General features: G+C 40.0%; 1 protein-coding gene across 8 annotated transcripts in view; it reads right to left on the reverse strand.

The window, feature by feature from the left end:
• ENOX2 (ecto-NOX disulfide-thiol exchanger 2) overlaps positions 1–20,333 on the reverse strand; it is a 279,886-nt gene that overhangs the window by 61,689 nt on the left and 197,864 nt on the right. For all 8 annotated transcript variants that reach the window (XM_009235250.4, XM_003779727.5, XM_063721396.1 and 5 more), the window contains 2 exons: positions 16,880–17,014; positions 2,772–2,927 (listed from right to left, as the gene is read on the reverse strand). In XM_009235250.4, the coding sequence (XP_009233525.1) occupies positions 2,772–2,927; positions 16,880–16,976 (253 nt within the window). In that variant the 5' untranslated portion in view covers positions 16,977–17,014. The remainder of the gene's footprint in view (positions 1–2,771; positions 2,928–16,879; positions 17,015–20,333) is intronic.

Genomic DNA, 20,333 nt, shown 5'->3' on the forward strand with positions numbered 1-20,333 from the left:
GAGTGTAAGAGAATATACCAGAGACAGGCAGGAGTAAGGAGTGGGGTTTATAATTGATATGGTTCGGCCCTGTGTTCCTGCCCAATTCTCATGTAGAATTGTAATACCCCACGTTAGAGGTGGGGCCTGGTGGGAGGTGATTAGATGAGGGGGTGGATTTCTCATGAATGGTTTAGCACCATCCTTTTGGTGCTGCTCTTGTGATAGTGAGTGAGTTCCTGTGAGATATGGTTGTTTAAAAGTCAGGAGCACCTCATCCCCATTCTCTTGTTCCTGCTCCTGCCACATGAGACACCTCGCTCCATCTCTGCCTTCCACCATGATTGGAAGCTTCCTGAGGCCTCCCCAGAAGCAGAAGCCACTATGCTTCCTGAACAGCCTGCAGAACCATAAGCCAATTCAACCTCTTTTCTTTAAAAATGACCCAGTCTCAGGTGTTTCTTTATAGCAATGTGAGAACAGACTAATACAATAATCAAGGCCTGATCAGGCAGGGTTGGTGGGCTGAGATGATAAAGGGTTCAGTCACACCAAATCCCTGTTCTTCCTTTCCTACCCTGCTCTTCCCATCTCACCTTCACAAAGCAATGTCTTGGGGCCACCAACAACAATGTCACTTTTGCCATGCTTTCAGCAGAGAACTAAGAGAAGCACTTCTATTAGTGTTTTCTCCACCCAAGTAATCCAAGCCCCCTTTGAACAAAACTCAAGTTCTAAAAAGCAAACAGAACACCAGTTTACTTTAAGCTGTGTCAAGAGTTTTATGTTTGAATTCAATTCCAAGGCCAGGTTCCTTCCCAGAAGCCACCAATTTACTGGTGCTAGTTGCCCCGTAAGCATTCTCAATACAAGGATGAAGAACTAAAAGACGGAGCCATGGGGGAGATATGTTGCCCTCTCACTCTGTGGCCCTTCCAACTCAGAACTGTAGAGGCATGGCTGCAGGTGTGGAAATATAAAAATGTATTTGAGAGATGTCAGTCCGTTTCTTTTACTAGAGGCTACCAAAAGTTAGAGCCTTCTTAAGCTATATATTTCTAGATTCATTTGAAGACTGCTCAACAATATGGTCTATGTGTCATAAACAAGGCATCTATGCTTTAGAAATTTAGAAACTGAACATCCTGTAAAGTAAACTACTGCACCCAACCTGGACATTACAGGTTGTGAGCCATCCTGTTAGCTTAGATGTATCTGAGACAATGAAAGCCTGCTGCAGGCTGATTATGCGATAAATGAATGATTAAATCAGCAGGATTCTACCCTTTCATAAGGAGGAGGTTTTAACACTGGCAGTGCCTAAGTTCATGGCTTTTTATGTAGAAAAGGTACTATCAGGAATGCACAACTTTCTCTAATCCAAAAGCAACATGCTGAAAGGTAAAAAAGGCCATTGCCCACTTGTAGGGACAGTGGAACTAAGAGTAAGAGACAGATAAAATGGTGCTGCTCATTCACTTAGGCACTAAACACAAATTCAGGAATGGCCATTTGAGCTGGCAAGTAAGGCCTGCAAGGGCCATCTTATTCTCCATTCCCTAATTCTCCTTGTGACATACTAGCTCTTCTCTCAATACAGTCCTTTGAGATGCTGGCCTCCTAGATTTCTTATTGGTCTGGAAGGATGTCTCCTGTTGACAACCACGTTCAAAAACCAGAAGAAAGCATAAAGATCTGTCTTTTTTTTTCCTAGCAAAAGAGGCCAAGATGATCTATCCAACCGACCCTGATTGATTATAAAATCCTCTCAGTTATGAGCAGACCACACTAAGTAAAATCTGGGTCCCTGCCAGGGCTTGGGCCATGATTAACTGATTCCTATTTAAGGTAGGAGATGAAATATTTGTCTTAAGTCACATGTCAAAGATTCATATTTATCCTGATAAGGCAAGGTCATTTGATCTATGCCCTAAACCACTGAATGTATCCCTTAACAAACAGCTCTAATCTTTGTACTGTAGTGGTGGTTCCCTTGGTATGCCACCCAGTATGACTAGAACTATGGAAAAATCATTAATGAGGCTTGGGACACATGCAGAATCAGCTTCTCATCACTGAATGTATATAAAACCCCAAGTGCATCTGGAAAAAAAGTTTTAGTCAATTATTATTAGTGGGACATTTTAAGTAAAATATGGCCACCCTATCTTTACACGTTTTAAAGTGAATCTAAGGAGAAGCCTGTTCATTACTGACAAATGGATCTCTAGATTACTTCCACATGAACTGCATTGACTGGTGGCTACAAGTAGTGTGACTTAGTCTCAACATTCCTCTTTGCCCTTCCAATATGTTGAACCATGCCTCACTGTATATTACAACCCATCAGTTGAATAGCAGTGGTTCGAGTGATGTATGAATAGCTGCTAGCAGTGGAAGATTCTTAGCACCAAATGTATATTCTCATGTGCCTCAGACCACACTCTGTCTCTGCCACCATCAGCACATGCGGCAGTTATGAAAAGAAAAGACTGCAAATGATGGTGTTGAGCAATCTGTATGCTTCCTTCTTTACTAACACACTTGAATTCCTTACCAGACGGCATTAGAAACATGTATCATTTGTACTGCAACCTGCACACACAAGTCTACTGTTGTGTGCATAAAATTCAACTCTGCCCAGCAAGAGAAAATTTTCCTGTCTTCTGTTCTCTAGGTGAAGCTTTCGTACAAACATCTATGAAGCCCTTGGGTATTCTTTTGAAAAAGAAGAAACCTTTCTTGTACACTAAAACATTGTGTCTTGCGTGGAGAAAAAAGCAGAATATTACTTGGATTTGGAGGGAAGAGCGTGCAGCTTTTACAGTGTATGATCTCTTTTACTACTGGCATATCTGGAGGAATTGGTGGAGGTACTATTCCCAAACCAGGCATCATTGGAGTTATTGGTGGAATTCCAGTCATCATTCCAAGAGCAGGATCAAAGTCTAAAAAAGGAGAAGAGAGAACAATAAATGACACCAGGCAAGGTTAAGTGGAGATAGAATGTTACTTTGTAAGCTTCAAATCAAAGGCCTTTCTAAGACAGAGGCAAAATATTTAACAAGCATGGTACTTAATATTCCCAGGTTTTAAATATTATCTTATAGTTGTGCATTTTCCTTTTGGGATGGGGCTGTTTGGTTTGACCAGGGCTTATATAAGTCTCTGCATCTCATTGTGGCATCCAAGGTCTTTCATAGCATGGCCATGCCTTGTCTACTGATCTTGCCTCTACTAGTTTCCAACACACACTCTCTGCTCCATTCTGAGAAGGCTTTTTACTGTTCCTTGTACATGTTTGCTTTGTATAGTACAGCATGATATTAAGAGCACAGAGTTTTGGGGATCAAGCAGACCTGGGTTTTAGGTCTACCATTTGCTTAGCAGGATGAACTTCCATTTCCTCATCTGCAAAATAGGATTAATATCGCCTACGTTACAGGAAGCTGTGAGGAGTAAACAAAATGATGATTCTAATATGCTGAGCATATTCTCCCTATGCTTCAAGGCCTGTCTTAAGTGTCACCTTCCTTGAAGAGACTTTTCCAGATAATTCTGGTTCATTCTTGACTTTGCCTCTAAAAGCTATTGGTTCTACACTTGTTACCACTGATTTTTTTTTTTTATTTTGCATCATTCTTTGTTTAATTCAGGGATGCCTCTAGCATGTGTGGGGGCACCCAAACAAGTATTTTTTGTGGGGCCTATCTACGTACACGGTTTGTTTCACTGCTAATCAGTACTGGCAGCATTTTCGTGGCACAATCTCACGCGATACCATGAAAGAAATACCACACCAGCCAGCTGGAGTGGTTTCCTTGCCAGGCCACTCTCCTGGAACCAAGACTCTGGGGAGGATTCCATGAGTCCTGAAGCTTCTTGGGGCATCTAGTTCACTGCACATACAAGTTAGAGGATTGGATAGTATCCCAAAGGGGAGAAATGGGGACTCAGGTACACATGTGTCCAGTTCAAGATTGGGGCTTCTCAGATGATAATGCCAGTCACAGTCAGTCCCAGACACCGGAGGGGAACTTAGAAAATTTCAAGAAAGGTACTTCTTACAACCAGAATACAAGGAGGAGCTGCTCTGGACCCAGGACAGCTGCCCTGATGATACTGCCTGCCTGGCCAGTGCTTGGCTCTGGAAGGGGACTTAGAAATTATCCAGATAGGCATTCCAAAGCACAGGGGCCCCTGAGGAGGAGCCCCACTTGCCTAGGTCTAAGGCCAGTATTGATTTCATTGTTTAAATCTTGTCTCTAGGTCAAAATGGAATTTCTTTGAGAGAAGGGAGTGCACTCTACTTCTTTGTTTCTCTGCCTCCCACTTCTGCCTTCGCTATAGAACCACACACAGTGGACTGCAAAGAAAGAAAGTACTGCAGCCTGAGGGGTTCTGGTAACGCAGAGGTAGTTACAGCAGTAGTAGCAGGCCTTACTCCCAAAGACTTCACCATGTTCACCACACAGGCCAGAAGAGCAATGCCTGTACACATGTCCTTAAAGTGGCCCTGAAGTCCCCTGGGTGGCTCTTTGTCTCTAAGATGCTGGACGAGGTCAACCTAAACAGCAGGAAGAACCCAGGATTCCCACAGAAGCAGAACCTCAGGTCTGACAGGCACAATCAGAGGGAGATCTGGAACTGGGCAGGCAGGTGGCACATGGACATCCCCTGTTACAAAGGCAGCCCAAGCAAGCTAGGGCATTACTCAGCCTCTCACATGCCTTTTTATCCTGTGATGTCAAGACCCTGAAAATGTTTGGGAAGAAAAAAATTCTCCCAAGAGGAAGTTTTATTTTTATGAAAATATTTACTTTTAGCCCTCAAATGTCATCTCACTCAACTTGCATGTACACACACACACACACACACACACACTCTCCCCTTCCCTGCCTCCCAACCACGGCTCTCATATCTATACTCTACTCTCCTCCATATAGTAGTTAAATGACGCTGAAGAAAGTTTCTTAATATCTGTGTGCCTCTATTTCCTTTTTGGTAAAAGTAGGGGGTAAATAATGGCATTTAGCTCAAAGGACGAAAGCACAGAACAGATATAAAGACCTCTGGCATGAGAGATAGTCCTGATAGGTAAGTTTCCTTCCTTCCATTTAAAATGTGAAAACTCACACTGATAAATTCACTGATTCAGGCATTCATTCACACATTCACAAACATCTGTGATAGGCTTCTTATATGTCAGGCTCTATGCAAGTGTTGGGGGTGGTGTCTAGGTTTCCCATTCGATCTTAGAGAACTTAAGGCTTCTGATACCCTGTCTTCCTATGCTGTAAAATAAGAGCACTATGGTTAAGAATGCCATTTATGTCTTCAGAAAATTTGATTCCTCATGCAGAAGATTTTGGAGAAATTATTAACATTATCTTACCCATTTACAAACTGTTATTTTTCGTTAGGAAAAGATCAGATTAGATTGTGTGCCAACAAAACAATCCCATTTATTTTTCCTCTTCTACTGAAATGTTTGTCTTCCTTCTATTGTTGTACCTGCCTCCTTGTTATTCATATAGCTCTGTCACTCACAACTCTACCTTACCACAGATTACAGAAACATCAGCTCATTAAACAAGTTCTGCCACTTCGGCTGAGAAGAAAATGTCTGTCTCCATGTACTGTCTACTAATAAATAGAGACAAACAAAAAACAAATATACAGGATAAATATAACTCCTGACTGATGTACTTACCACTGTGCTGTTTCGTATAATTACATTAATATTTTATAAATTCATTTAAAAGCAAATGTATTCATTGCATATGGCTAAAGCCAGAGTAGATAAACTCCCCCTCTTCCTTTTGTTCAATATGCCAGGAGTTCCATAGGCTACACTGCCCATAAGGGCTTGCTAGAGGGCAGGTTGTACATGACATTTCAAAGGCTTCTATCACGTTGATTATTTCTTTTGTTTATCTTTAACCATTAAGCACCAAAGTGAATGTGGATTTCCAGTGTCAACCAAGAAAACCATTTGAAGTCATGGGCTTTATACATATATTGCAGAACCTGAAAAATCAAAGAATACCAGCAATTTAAAACACACTGGGAATAGAACACCAGAGAAATTCTCTCCCTTTTCCAGGCCCCTGGCCTGGCTTGTGGAGTACTACCAAGTATGTACCATTGCCACTTATATTAGGAATTCAAACTTTCAAAGATTTGAAATCATACAAAACAGTTATGGAAAAGGCCAAGATACTCCTCCAAAGTCCTTTTTGCAATAAATATCCTGTTCTATTTTGCTTTTACCGTCTCTTCTAACACCATCTCCCCACTGCCTTCTTGACTCTTGGCATGGCCATTGCTGAAAGAGCCATGACATGTTGATTTGTATTCTCTGTATTCTCTCTTTTTTTTTTTTTTTTTTAAGACGGAGTCCTGCTCTGTTGCCCAGGCTGGAGTGCAGTGGTGCGATCTCAGCTCATTGCAACCTCCGCCTCTTGGGTTCAAGCAATTCTCCTGCCTCAGCCTCCCTAGTAGCTGGGATTACAGGCATGCGCTACCATGCCTGGCTAATTTTTTTTTTTTTTTGTATTTTTACTAGAGAAGGGGTTTCACCATGTTGGTCAGGCTGGTCTCAAACTTCTGACCTCAAGTGATCCACCTGCCTTGGCCTCCCAAAGTGTGGGGATTACAGCATGAGCCACCAGGCCCAGGCCGTATTCCCTCTTCTGATTCATGTACTTCCCAAAGTCCCAGCCCACTGGAAATTCTGCAAATGCTGTCTGTTAGCTGGGGCCAGCTTGCTCCTCAGACTTGCAACTCTACCATGTGATTTCAAGTAATGTTTCCATGTAGCTTTGAGCCTTCCTGCTACCTAGCAACTTGCACTTACTCAACCTTGGCAGAGTGATTATTGTCCATTCTCTGTACACATCTGAGCCAAGGAATTACAATGGAGACAAATGTCATTTCTGTGCAGCTACCCAGTTATCCCTATATCTATTCATTCAATATTTTGATGACAGGTCCTATGTCAGGTGTTGGGGTTGCAGAAATGAATAAGACAAAAATCCTTGGCCTTATACTGTAGTTTGGAAACAACCACGCAAATAGTTACAATGCTGTACCATCAGTGAATCACCATAACTGTTTATTAAGTGTTTAAAATATTTTAGGTTCAGTGCTAAGCATTTTATGTAATCACATTCTAATAGACCTGTGAGCTTAGATATTGTTATCCTTCATTTTATGGATAAAGAAATTGAGGTTCAAGGGGGGTTTAGTTACATGCTCAAGTTTATACAGCCAGTAAGAGGCAGACCTAGAATTCAAATCCAACTTGGTCTAATTCTAATGCCCTTAACCACTACACTGCCTCTCAATGTAGTATGACAATGGTTTCAATGAATTAATATGATTGCAGATATAAAGTGAAGCAAATATGCTGAAAAAATAAGGCATATGAGCAACAACATGTTTACACACAATTCTTTTTCCCTCAATATGGTGGATTAAAGTTGGATATAAATTCTTTGATTCTCCTTCCATCAAGGTAAGGGTCTATGCCCCATCCCTTTGAATCTGGATGGGCTCTAGAACTGCTTTAACCAACACAATATGGCAGAAGGGATATTGTGTCCTTTTTCAGGCCCAGGCATTAAGAGAGATGCAATTTCTACCTTTTGTCTCTGGAAATGTGTGATACAGGAGCTTTTCATCCTCATGCAAGGCTGACTACCCTGCTAGAGAGACCATGTGGAGAGGGACTTAGAGCAAATGGCAGAAGATGGATCCAGCTGAGCCCAGTCTTGTATCTGTCCTTGCCAAGGTGCCATGCATATGAGTGAAGTGTTGAAATCAGCCTGCCACAACTGAGGTATCCCAGTTGATATCATATAGAACAGAAAAATTGTCCATCTCAGTCCTACCCAAATTCCTCATCCAGAAAAATCTTAAAATATAATAAAATGATTGTGTTTTAAGTCACGAACTTCTAAGGTAGTTTGTTATATAGCAATAGATAAGGAGAATATCCAGCATGGCTGCAGTGGAGTGTGATTGGTTAATAGAGTTAACAATTTTCAAGGAATGAAAATAGAAAGTACACTGAACAGCCAAACTAGACTGACCATGATTTTTCTCAGATTTTTGAAAAGGCGCTTTGGGATCCTACAGGGCACAGAGCCACTGTCTTGGGCAACTGTTGCCACTACACTGTTGCTATATGGAAGGACCATTGTTCAGTTGGAACAATGTCAGATGACTGACGCTCTACTAGGTGTACTAAGATAACAGTTGTCTACAAAACCGTAGAAACTTCAGAGGTGTTCTACATCTGATGTCTGACAAAGATATCACAATGTGCCTATTTTATGGTTCAATCCTAATAGTTTTTGGCAGGCCCGTTCATGCTGGCTTTTTCTTTTCTTTTTTTTTTGAGATGGAGTCTTGCTCTTATCATCTAAGCTGGAGTGCAATGGCATGATCTCAGCTCACTGCAACCTCTGCCTCCCGGGTTCAAGCAATTCTCCTGCCTCAGCCTCCCTAGTAGCTGGGATTACAAGCACACGCCAATATGCCCAGCTAATTTTTGTATTTTTAGTAGAGATGGCGTTTTACCATGTTGGCCAGGCTGGTCTCGAACTCCTGACCTCAGGCGATCTTCTCGCTGTAAAATGCCAACTTTTACCTTTGTGGCAGGGGAGAGGAATACTAGCTACCCATTAATTGGCTACTTATGAATTTCCAGGTTTTATACACTGCATCTGACTTAATCTTCACAACAATCCTAAAGGATGGGAAATAATATTCCCTATTTTACAGATGAGGAAATTGAAGCTGAAAGAGATAACACAGTAAGGATACACAGTAAGTGGCTCTCACTAAACATGCTCCTAACCATTAGTCTACACTGCTTCCCACGAAGTCCACAGTTTCACAGAGAAAGACATATGCTCTTTGTCAGATCAGTATCTACCTACTCAACCTTGTATGTGGATTTCAAACCTTCCTATCCAGGAGGCTATCCTGGGGTTGCTTATCTCTAAACCCAGAATTTCCTATTGAGATATTTGACACATGCATTGTCACAGTGTTTCGGGTCTCTTTTTAAAATTCATTGTTGCAATTTTGTGCCATAAAAGAAGTTGAAATTGTGGCCATGTGTCAATTGGAGGTAGGCAAAGGTAGGAAGTGACACACATTGACTATCTTGCTTACAATTTTCAGAACTGGACCCTGGTTCTTACTGGAAGCCGCTTTACACTCTCAAAAAGGCTTTGCCTGCACTTAACGACTTCTCCCCATCCAAGCGCCCCTGGCCCAATAAAAGCATTTCCAATCTTTTAGGTGTTCCAGAGACCCCTGAGCCCCAGGCGGTAGTTTTTAATCACAGTAAAATCACGGAAATGCAACCACAGATTATTCCAAAATAACTATTTCAAATAGGATCTAATTATATATGCATAATTAAGCTATTTTATAGAAAGTTATGATTTCAACTGAGCTACATATTTCTGAGACATTATTGTTATTTCTTTAGAGTTCCTACAAAATTCATTGGAAAATTAAGAATTATGCCTGTGTACTGGGAAATTTTAACCCATTACAGTCCTGCCTCCTTTCTACATAGTTACTTTAAAAGACTTTTTAGGCAGTCTTTGTCAGATTAGTATCTACCTACTCAACCTTATATCTCTCTTCTAATCTGAAGAGAGAACACAGATTTCCAAGGACAGCCTGGCTGAGCTGTGAGATGATTCTGGACTTCTCACCACCCCTCTTGGAGGCACAAGTTCCCAAAGTTTTTTACAATGACTCTCAAATTCTACCTACATCTGTCCCGTTTCCCCAAAAGATCATCTAAACACTTGTTTCAGCTCCACTGGAAAGGTGAGACAGGGCCTGGCTCATGTACAACAGCAAACAACCTGGCAAACTGGGATTGGTGGGTTATGTGGCACAATTTCAGTTCACAAAGGTCCTCCCAAACATATCTCAACTTTGATCCCAAATTTCCACCAGTGGAGCTTTATTCCTTTAGTGCAAAGTTTTGCAAAATCTCCCTTTGTAGCCCATCTTCCCTCAACTCCTTTTTATTCATTTACACTGTGTTCTTGCCTTTTTAGAACATTTGACAGGTCCAGAGTCATGCCCTCCAAAGGTATTCACGTTTGGAGGGGCATTAGTGAGGACATTTCCCACTACATCTGTGGTTCCCAGATTTCTGAATTTTGGAAATGGATAAAATTATATGCATATTTAAGGTCACCAGCCTCTTAATCTGACAAGAAAATAAGTGGGGAAAAAATAACAAAGAAACTAACCAATACTCTATTCATACAGTTCATAAAAGAAAGAAGATTTTAAAACCAAAAATACAGGAAGTCTATCACCTCAGAATAAAGGGCAGTCCTTTCAATTGAGCAAATTTAGCTTCATGACAAATTTACTGCATTCTTAGTTTTTACATTTTGCCATAAACGGGTCCTGGCCTACACACCAGTGTTTGGGCTTTTGAGATCACTCAACCATTTCACTTAGCGTGCTCCCCTATATATGAAACTTTCTGTGAAAAATTTCTTTCAGAACTAGAATGTCACACACACACACACATTATTAAGGGCCATTAAAAGCTTCACTTCCCCTGAGGACTGGTATATTTTTTCTTCATGGAAAATGCAAATTCTATAACTGATCAGGTTTCCCTTTTTTGTTTTGGCTGCTTTGTCACAGGGGCAGCTCAACTTCAGAAATCAGGTGGGAATCCTATGACCTACACACGTGAATTTTAATTAATTTCCCTACCTGGTCTTTGTCTTCTATTCTCATTTATATTTTCCCAGATGCTGAGTTATTTTATTTTATTTTTTTATAAATTATTGTATTTTTTCATATACTGTAATCTTTCTTATAAGCTGCCTCAAAGTCTTTGCTGAATGAGGTGATGTAACTCAATAGTTAACCACTGTCTCCATACTGTATACCCTTGCATACCTTCCAATCACTGATGCACTGTTTTCTCTGCCTACACTGTTCTTAGTTCTTTCATCCTCCTGACATACTCCTATATATACCTGGACACCTAGCTCAAACGTTACCTCTTTTGTGAACCTTCTCTGACACCGCCATCTACCTAGCATTTCCCCTCACCACACCTGGGCTAAAACAGTACTTACATACAAGTTTCTATTATGACACTTGCAACATGATAGTGTAGTGATATTTACTTTGTTGCCTCTGCCACTGCAACTTGAACTTGAAGGCAAGGATTGTGCCATGCCCATATTGGAATCCCCTATATCTAGCTCAATAGATTTTCAATGAATGGATGGATAAATAACAGAACAAATGAACAAAATGAAAGGAAGGCCTTTGAGCTGTTGTCAGTGAAGAGCCAACTCATACTCGAGAACATGTTGGATTAGGGAGAGAATGCGAAAGTTCTAAAAGTATTGGAGTCACTATGAGGGTAGGAAACTTTGTCTTTCTTATTCATTGCTCTGTTCTCAGGGCTTCTCACAGTGCCTTCATACTGGCAGGCTTCAGTGAATATTTCTTGTATTAATGAATGAATAAGCAAATAGTTTCACTCAGTTCCTTCTCCTAATAGTTTCCATGGGGAGTCTTTTCTTTTTAAATGATTGTTCCTATCACTGTGCTTTACTTATTCCAGCTAGTTAATGTCATGAAATTCTTATCTCAAAGATCCTCTAGCCCTTGAGCTTCATGTACTCTTCCAAAGGCTTTAAATAGTTTAAAATATTTCCACAAGAAAACAGCTCCACAGCATTTACCTACACAGACTGTGATGTCGAGGGCCTCACTATCTGTATTTCTTGGTGTCTTCCCTGGGAGATAGGACCTCATTCTTTGTGGGGACCTCAATACACAGTCTCTATTATGTTGACCATCTCCTGTTTGCCCTTCTGTGGCCCAGTTAATCTTGTTGTTGACAGTAATCAAGTCAAAATCATGATGTGCTTGTTCCCAAATAAAAATATGATAATACATAGATCATATAAAGTCATACATTTTTGTTGAAGTAAAGTACTTCTGTAATACCAAGATAAATAACTACAACATTTTTAACCTTTTCAGCTATACAATATAGAACTCATTCATATTCATAAAAGTAGGGTCCCAATTATGTCCAAACCAAATGATGACGCCTCGGTCTTTTTTTTTGAAAGGATGGCCTGACACAACAGCTAACTGCCAGCTGTTGTGTTAGTACAGGAGCTTGATGGCATGGAGGAGACTTAAATGAATATCTCCAGGTGTAGATATGCTCCATGGTAAATCTTGAGAGTACCATCAGTAGGTAAAATTCAGGTTTGTTTTGAAGAGACATTAATTTTATCTGGTATATATAATGTTTACATATTATTGGCTCTTGGTAAAATATAAACCATGATGAGGAACAGTGCTCTCCTTTCTCAGGATTGCAACTTTTTTGCCACTAAAAGCATACTCTATTTGTGGCAGATATTAAAAATAATACAAACCGAAGGCCAGGCCTTCCTGAGGAGCTTGCAGAACAGTGGTCTGTCATGTATCATACAAACTCCTTCTTTCTTTCTGTTCCCATCAGAGTTGGTCTGTTGGATCCAGTGAGAACTGCCTCCTTAAGAATGAGCAAGGCTTTGCTCTGGAAATAAGGTCCATGAGTCCATATTTTCCAATATCTTTCATTATGGAGCAGACACAGTCAATACAGTGGGGACATCATAATGAGGGACTCTTCTCTTTTTGGACTTCACAGGCTCCACACTTGGCTGCTAAGGATATTTTAATTGAGGGGAAAATAAAGGAAGCAGCAGGCAGTATTCAGCAAGTATCCCTTAATGGGTCCACCCTTGGATTCATCTGGAATGACTGGGGCAGAACAATGTTCTTTAACCAGAGGGCCTGACTCTATTGGGTTCCACTAACATTAGTCTTATTTGACCAGCTTCTCAAAGCAAATACTCTTGCAGGAAAGACAGCTGCCAGCCAGAGGGGACCTCCTGATCTGCCATCATTATGGATTAACTTTATTGAACCACAGCTGTACAAAACACCATGTTAGTTGAAAGGGAACTCCACACCAAACCTCAGAGATAGCCTGTTTCTACTCCCTACTCAATGAATATAATAATTATGCCAGACATTGCCCTCACGACAAGTGTGTGTCCAAGAGACTCAGCATCCATGACAGTACAGATTGGAGGTCTCTGGGGGAAGTGAAGGAAGTTTACATTATTGTTAGTTTTTCATCAATGTCAAAAGACTTTTCTATTGTCACAGACAGGCCAGATGAGACAGGACAAAGAAAAGTCTGCTGGCTCAGTAGGAAACCTCCTGAGGAGCATAAAAGTAGCTGAATTACTGAGCCTTTGATGGGTAACTTCAGGCAACAGCTCCATGAGGCTTATTTGCTGCCTTTTCCATTTTAAGAAATCTTGAGGCATGGGGAGCTGATCAGGGAGATGTTTTAATCCATTGTAAAGATGGCAGGCACTCTGTTCTCCAGACCTTGGCAAGAAGAAAGGTAGGGAGCATTGGAGTGTCATGCCAACCTTCCATTTCTGTGAAAATCCCCACCAGATTTATAAGGAACAGGCATCAGCACTGTCAGACATATACTGTTCTCTTCACCTGTTGCTGTCCAGTATTTCACCAGGCAAAAACTTCACCCTTGCATTTACTGTCCTTCACTATTGTTAAAGGTAAAGATGAGTCATAATTCAACTTTTTGTGAGCCACATCACACATGTGAACTTGAAAGAATAATAACAATAGCTGAGTTAACTGAGGAATTACTGTGAGCCAGGCATCATTCTAAGGCTTTACATGTATTAACACATGAATCCTCATAACAACCCTATAACACAGGTGCCGTTATTATCTGCATTTTACAGATGAAGAAACTGAGGCATAGAGAAGTGAAGTAACTTGTCAATGGTCACACAACTAGTTAATGACAGAGATTTGAACATAGGCATTCTGGATCTAGAACCCATGTTCAAATCTCAATGGTAAACTGCCTTCCTAAAATAATACAGAGACGAGAAAAACCAGTTCACACATAACTTAAGTGATTTTACACATAGCTTTACAAAGTATATCTCAGCCTGATGTTATTGCCCCATGCACTTTAAGACAAAAAGGGAACTACTGAACTAATACCAGCATTTCTATGACCAGGTTTCCAAAGAGTCAATTAACTTTCCCTGGAGCATGGTGGCAGGCAGAATCACTGAATTACATACAAGTCAAAGATAAACCATTTCTTTACAGTCGTTAAGAAAACAAGATGTGGAGAAGGGGGCCAATGGTAGAAATTAAAAATACTCTTGAGGTTTCAAATGTCTGGTTGAAGCTGGATGTGCAGAACGCTCATTAGCATACTAGCATTGACAGTGGCTGCATAGCATCCAAATACTTTCAATTTAAGTGGGAGCTTAGCAGCGATTTGAAGAATGTATGTTAGTACTTCCTCTACATCAAAGAGCATATAGTACTGCTAAGAGTAGTAATAATGATGACAGTTTATCTTTATTGGGTGCTTATTATATGGTAAGCAGTGTGCTAAGTATATTATTTAATGTCCACAGTAATCCTATGAGCTAGGACACTATCATTATCTCCATTTTACAGATGAGAAAACTGAGGAACAGAGAGGTCAAGTAACTTGCTTAAGGTAACACAGTAAGTGGCAGAGCAAGGACTCAAACCCAGGTAGTCCTCTGACTTCAAGGCCTGTGTTGTTAAGCACTAAGCAAGATACTGTTATGAGGATTCAAGCCCTCCACCACACTGTTAAGAAAACTTAACCCAATCTTCTAGCCTTATTATTGACCCCAGCTCAAGCTTTGGGTCTGTAATGATTGCTTTGTGGCATTTTTGTTCTCAATGCTAGGCCTTTCTTTTTCTATGTTATAGATGGGTGACTAAGTATTGAATATTACTTTGTGAGCATAGATTTATGCTTATATATGATAACTTACAAATCATATGATATCAGTTAACATTTAGTCCCCTGGACCACAGCGCAGATGTGGCCTCAATATTTTTCCTGGGACTTTTATACATATGGTCCAGACTGTCATAAACTGGAAATATTTAAGTCAAATTAGATTGTCTAGTCATCTTAGACTATAAGTGTTGTGACTCAGGGACACTCCACAATATATATTTCAGTTTAAAACAATATAAAACAATATATATTTCAGTTTAAATTCTATTATAATCAAATAATAAAGAGGTACTAAATAAAACACTCATTACTTCCTTAGAAATGTCTATAAGAAATACATTAATAATGATTTTTAAAGTATTTTAATAGCTGCCATTTTTGAGCACCTTCTATGTACCAGACATTGTGCTAAGTATGATTTAATTGTCATAACAATCCTAGGAGTTAGGTACTATTAGTCTGACTTTGTAGATGAGGACACTGAGTCTCAGAAGATACACAACTGCTCGAGATCAAATAGTGAAAGAAACAGGCTTGGAAGCCAAGCAGACTGAATCCAGAACCTGACATCTTAACCACTCTGCAATACTGGCTCCTACAGTAACATTCACTGATCCCAGATTGGCCCCACTAGTCATTCAAAACCTAAGGAGATCCATGGTCCAATCACTGTAGCTCTCAAAGGATGTTTGGTTGTTCATTTCAATTGTTGTTGGTCTAATGGAGAAGAATACAGTCCGGTGAACTACAACCTATGGTATGAATTATAGTTTGGCAGAGTTCTTTGCACCTGCCCTATATAGAATTTAGACTCCTTTTTTTTCTCCACCCATTTCTTATTCACATACCTTTTTTTTCTTCATGTTTGGTTGCTTTTATGCTTGTTTCTTGGCTTTTGATGTAATAACATTTCTTAATTCATTATTAGTATTGCTGTCTAGTGGACCTCACCCTCATTATAACTTATAAGGATTTAAAACCTGGGCTGGAATTGTGAAATAATATTTTTGGGGGTGTAGCTAACTATATAAATAAATGGCAAGACAAAATGTCATTACTCTAAATCTGTTCCTCAAATTTAGCGTGCCTGCGAAGCACCTGGGGATCTTGAGAAAATGCAGCTTCTGATTCAGTAGGTCTGTGCTGGGGCCTGAGATTCTGGGATTCTAAGTGGTTCCCAGGTTATGCAGGGCACACTTTGAGTAGCAAGGTTCTAGATTGTCCTGGTCCTGTTGTGCTTTTAAGTAGAGTCACAATTAATTGCATCTGGGGAGATTAATGTTTAGGCTGTTTAAAAAACTGCCTCAGGCTCCCTGAGATGGCAATTCCCAAATGTCTTCAAAAATTTATTGTAATGATTAATTAGCTCTCACTGTCCAGGAAGCTTTTTTGTGTCTAAACAAAACCCTCCAGGTGCTGTGATGTTCTGCTTCTCATTTTATCTTTAGCGGAGATGGAGTTAGTCCACCATGTCAATTCTATTATGGGTTACTTTGTTTATGTATATATGTATGTGTGTGTGTATTTACACACAGTTCTTCAATGTTAAAAAGAGTCTTTGGGCTGTCCTCCACCATCTCCTTTCCTCTCCTCTAGGAATCTTAAGATTTTGGAGATATCTAAGTCAGTTCTCTTCCTGTCTCCATGTTTATTTGCCTCCTCTATGAAATCTATAAAATTACACAGGCTTTGTAATTCCTTGCCAAAATCCTGTTGCCTTGTATTTCAAAGAGCTGTTTAAAGCTTCAATGACCCTAGCCTGCATTGGATATACAGCCAGCGTGTCCAAAGTGCAAAACGGAGTATACTAGTAACTACCGGCCACCCAGACTATAAAGCTCATATTACAAAAATGCACACTCTAGGCAGAATCTGGTAAATGTCAACTTCAAAATAAGTTGTGTCATACTGCTATATTTATTACCACATGGTCAATAAAAATAAGCACTTGCGAGGTGATTAAAAATAACATACCAGGTAAAATTGGTTGTCCGGCAATTCCCAGCGGTGCCATTCCAAGATTATTCATTGCTGTGGCCCATGCAGTTGGATCAGACATAGGTAGTGTCATTGCAGTGGAGTCCACGTTCAGAGTTCTACTGTTATCGGCTGAAAAGAAATGACAAGCAAAATAATTTGTTGTGTTAAGGTTCTAGCATCTAGTTTACTTATAAACATAAATTCTGGCAAACTCTTTAGAGAAATGGCTGGAGAAATGGACAAGTGGTGGATAAGGCCTCAATGCCAGCTTTCTTACAAGGGTTAAAACAATATAGCTTGAACTGGCAGGAAGTCATGGAATTTGAAAGTAATTTACCAGACGGCATTTTAGTATAAGTGTTTCCTTCCTTCTCTTCCTTTCTTCCTTCTCTCTCTCTCTCTCTTTTTTTTTCAAGCATACACAACAGAGGAGCTTGGAATGATTAAGAAGTTTTCTATTCTTCTCATAGTCTACTAGCATATGATTACTTCAGCAACTTCCATCCAGACTACTTATGCATGTAAAGCAAGAAACATCCTAGGGCTTCTGTAGTTGGCGATAAAAGATGAAAATTATACTCCTGATGTAATTTCATATCTTTGAGGCAGTACTATTGAATAGAACTGGACACACAATCAGCAGACATCAAATTAGCTGAATGACAATTTTGGGGGTTAGGGGAACAATGAGAAAAAGCAGACTAGAGACACAGTCCCTGCCCTCAAAGGTTGTACAATAAAATTGAAGAGACTGATGATGATGGTGATAATTATTACCATTATCACTGTTATCACCACCTCCACCCACTACTACCTCTATTGAACACTTACTGTATGCCAGGTAAATCACTTGGCACGCACCATTCTCATTTAACTTTCAGAACAGCCCTATGAGGTAGGGACTATTTATATCTCCATTTAATAGAAGTTTTAGAGACATTTAAGAGAAGTTTTGAAAGGTGAAATATACTGTCCAAGGTCATACAGAATGTATAATTTTTAGCCACTATGCTTTACTATCTTCAGTTAAACAACTAGGAAACAATGAAAGACTCAAATGGTATAGATCAGAAATGTTACTGTAGTTTATGGTATGCAGAGCTACTGTGGCCTGAGTAAGCAGGAAATACTTCATGGAGAAAATAGGACTTGAAAGAATGGACCAGATTTATATAGAGCATGTCATGAGTGATGAGTAGTTATTAGATAGGTAAAGTAGAGGGGCCAGACATCCCAGGAGCAGGAATGATAAAAGCAAAGACATTGAAACGGGTTTTATAAGCACCTACATGTACACAGTGTTGGGAGAGATATAGTCATGAGTCATCTGAGCACAAACAGACTTTCATTTTGGGAAATTTTCCTCTGACTACTGATAGCCATAGAGAAATCTTTCTATGGCTTTTTTCCTACCTCCTAGTACACACTTCTGCCAATTACAACCCATGAAGGCAACTCTGTTCTAATAGTAGCTTGCTAAAGTCCAAGGCAACATCAGGGCTGACTCTTGCCAGGGTTATTTTTACATGTGCTATTTTGGTCACTGATTGGTCAGAACAAGCAAATGTAAATGTCTAAAAACATTATTTCTGAAATATTAGTTTTTGTCATTTTTCTGTGCTGCCTTTGCCTCTTCCCCCTTAATCCCTCCTTCACACACACACAGTGATTGATGGCACTAAGTGTTCATCAATTGCAGTCAGAAGTCACATTTCAGAGCTAGTGATTTCTCCATCTGTAGGAACTTTAGTCGTCATATCCAGCTTTCAGTGTTCTCTCACAAAGGCATATCCAAAGGCTAGAAATAGCCTCCTTGCAAATATTATCAAGAAAACAAATATGGGATGCTAAATATCCTTTGGATTGAGGGTTTACATAGTGATAATTAGTCTACTTGGACTTCCAAGCCCCCAGCTAGGGGAGATAAGTTTTTAGAGAATGTTATAGCTGAAAGATATCTTTAGAGATTATTGAGTCTACACTCTGATTTTCTCTGGTTGCTGGAGAATCACTCCCAGAAGAAACTGGTAGGTTTAGAAGGACTGGGACCCAATGCCAAAAATAATTTCTTACAACAGTTTGGCTACTCATTGGTTCTGCAGTCATGAGAAATATTAAAACAAACAAACAAACAAACGGGAACACTTCTCAGTAAAGGATTTTGAGGTCAAAGAATGAGAATTTATAATATATTAACCTAGCCAAACTCTGGACTAATTAGGGGCGGGATAAGTGTTTGGGGGAAGACAATGATCTCAATTACAATTTTGAAGGAAAACATAGTATTGTTATTTTCAAAACGTATAGTAATTCACAATGTTTGTTAAAATGTTAGTAAGTAGAGTTCCTGCTATGCTTGTTTACAGGAACAGATAAGGAACATGTGTGATTAACAGCATTATTTCGTCTCAGTGAATGTGGTTCTTAAATTCTTAGGAAGTTTTGCTTTAAATGTCCTTCTTATCTCCCTTCCCTCCCCTGACACCCATCTCCACCCGTCAAAATCCCACTCATTTTTGAAGGGTCACCTCAAATGCTACCTTGTTTATGAAACTGAAATGGCCAGGTGGGAAGGGCTCCCTGGCAGAGCCTCCCACTGACCTGCACCCTGGGGTGGAGCCTTGGAAGTTCATGTGTTCGCAGTGGGAAGGAGCCTGGCCCCTCCTCTTCCTGGGTGGAACCTGGGATTCAATCTATGAGGCGGGAAGCACACCAGCAGGACTCTGGCCTTGCAGAGGGTCCCTGTTTCCCTTTTTCACCCCTTTTTCCCCAATATATTCCATTTTTTCTCACCCTTCAAAGTGTCTGCAAGCCTAATCTCTCATGGCCGTGTGACAAGAACCTGGTTCTTAGCTGAACTAAGGAAAAAGTCCTATAACAAAACCACTTCACTGGAATTAATTACTTCTTCTGATGTGTTCTCATAACATTTTATCTAGCATTTGATTTTCACATGTTTGCTCATTCTCTCACTCATTCCCTGCAAACTAAACTTTTTTGAGTCTTACTATACGTCATGCTGTTTTGCTAGTAACTACGAACACAGAGATGAACAAAATTTATTTACTGCTCTGGAAGAATTCAAAATATAGTGAGAGGGACAGATATATAAACAATCCAATATAAATTATTATAATAAGTACTATAATTAAACCATGAGTGGAGTGCTCTGGGAACACAGAGGAGTAATTAAAGCTGCTGCAATGGGTTTGGGTATACATGTTTATGGTTGTGGGGTGGAGGAGGAATGCCAGGGAAGCCTGCATTGGGAAAGAATCATTTGAAGTAAGTCTTTAAGGAGGGATAGGATTTTCTTCCAGGTAGTGAATGGAAGACTGGGGTAAAAAGAGCATTCCAAGAAGCAAGAAGCACCAAGCATTTACCACCGACTGCCTTGGATTATTGTTATTGTGTACATGTCTCCCTTCGGCTGGCCTGCATGCCTCTT

This window comes from Pongo abelii, chromosome X (assembly GCF_028885655.2).
Source record: "Pongo abelii isolate AG06213 chromosome X, NHGRI_mPonAbe1-v2.0_pri, whole genome shotgun sequence".
Taxonomy (NCBI): domain Eukaryota; kingdom Metazoa; phylum Chordata; class Mammalia; order Primates; family Hominidae; genus Pongo; species Pongo abelii.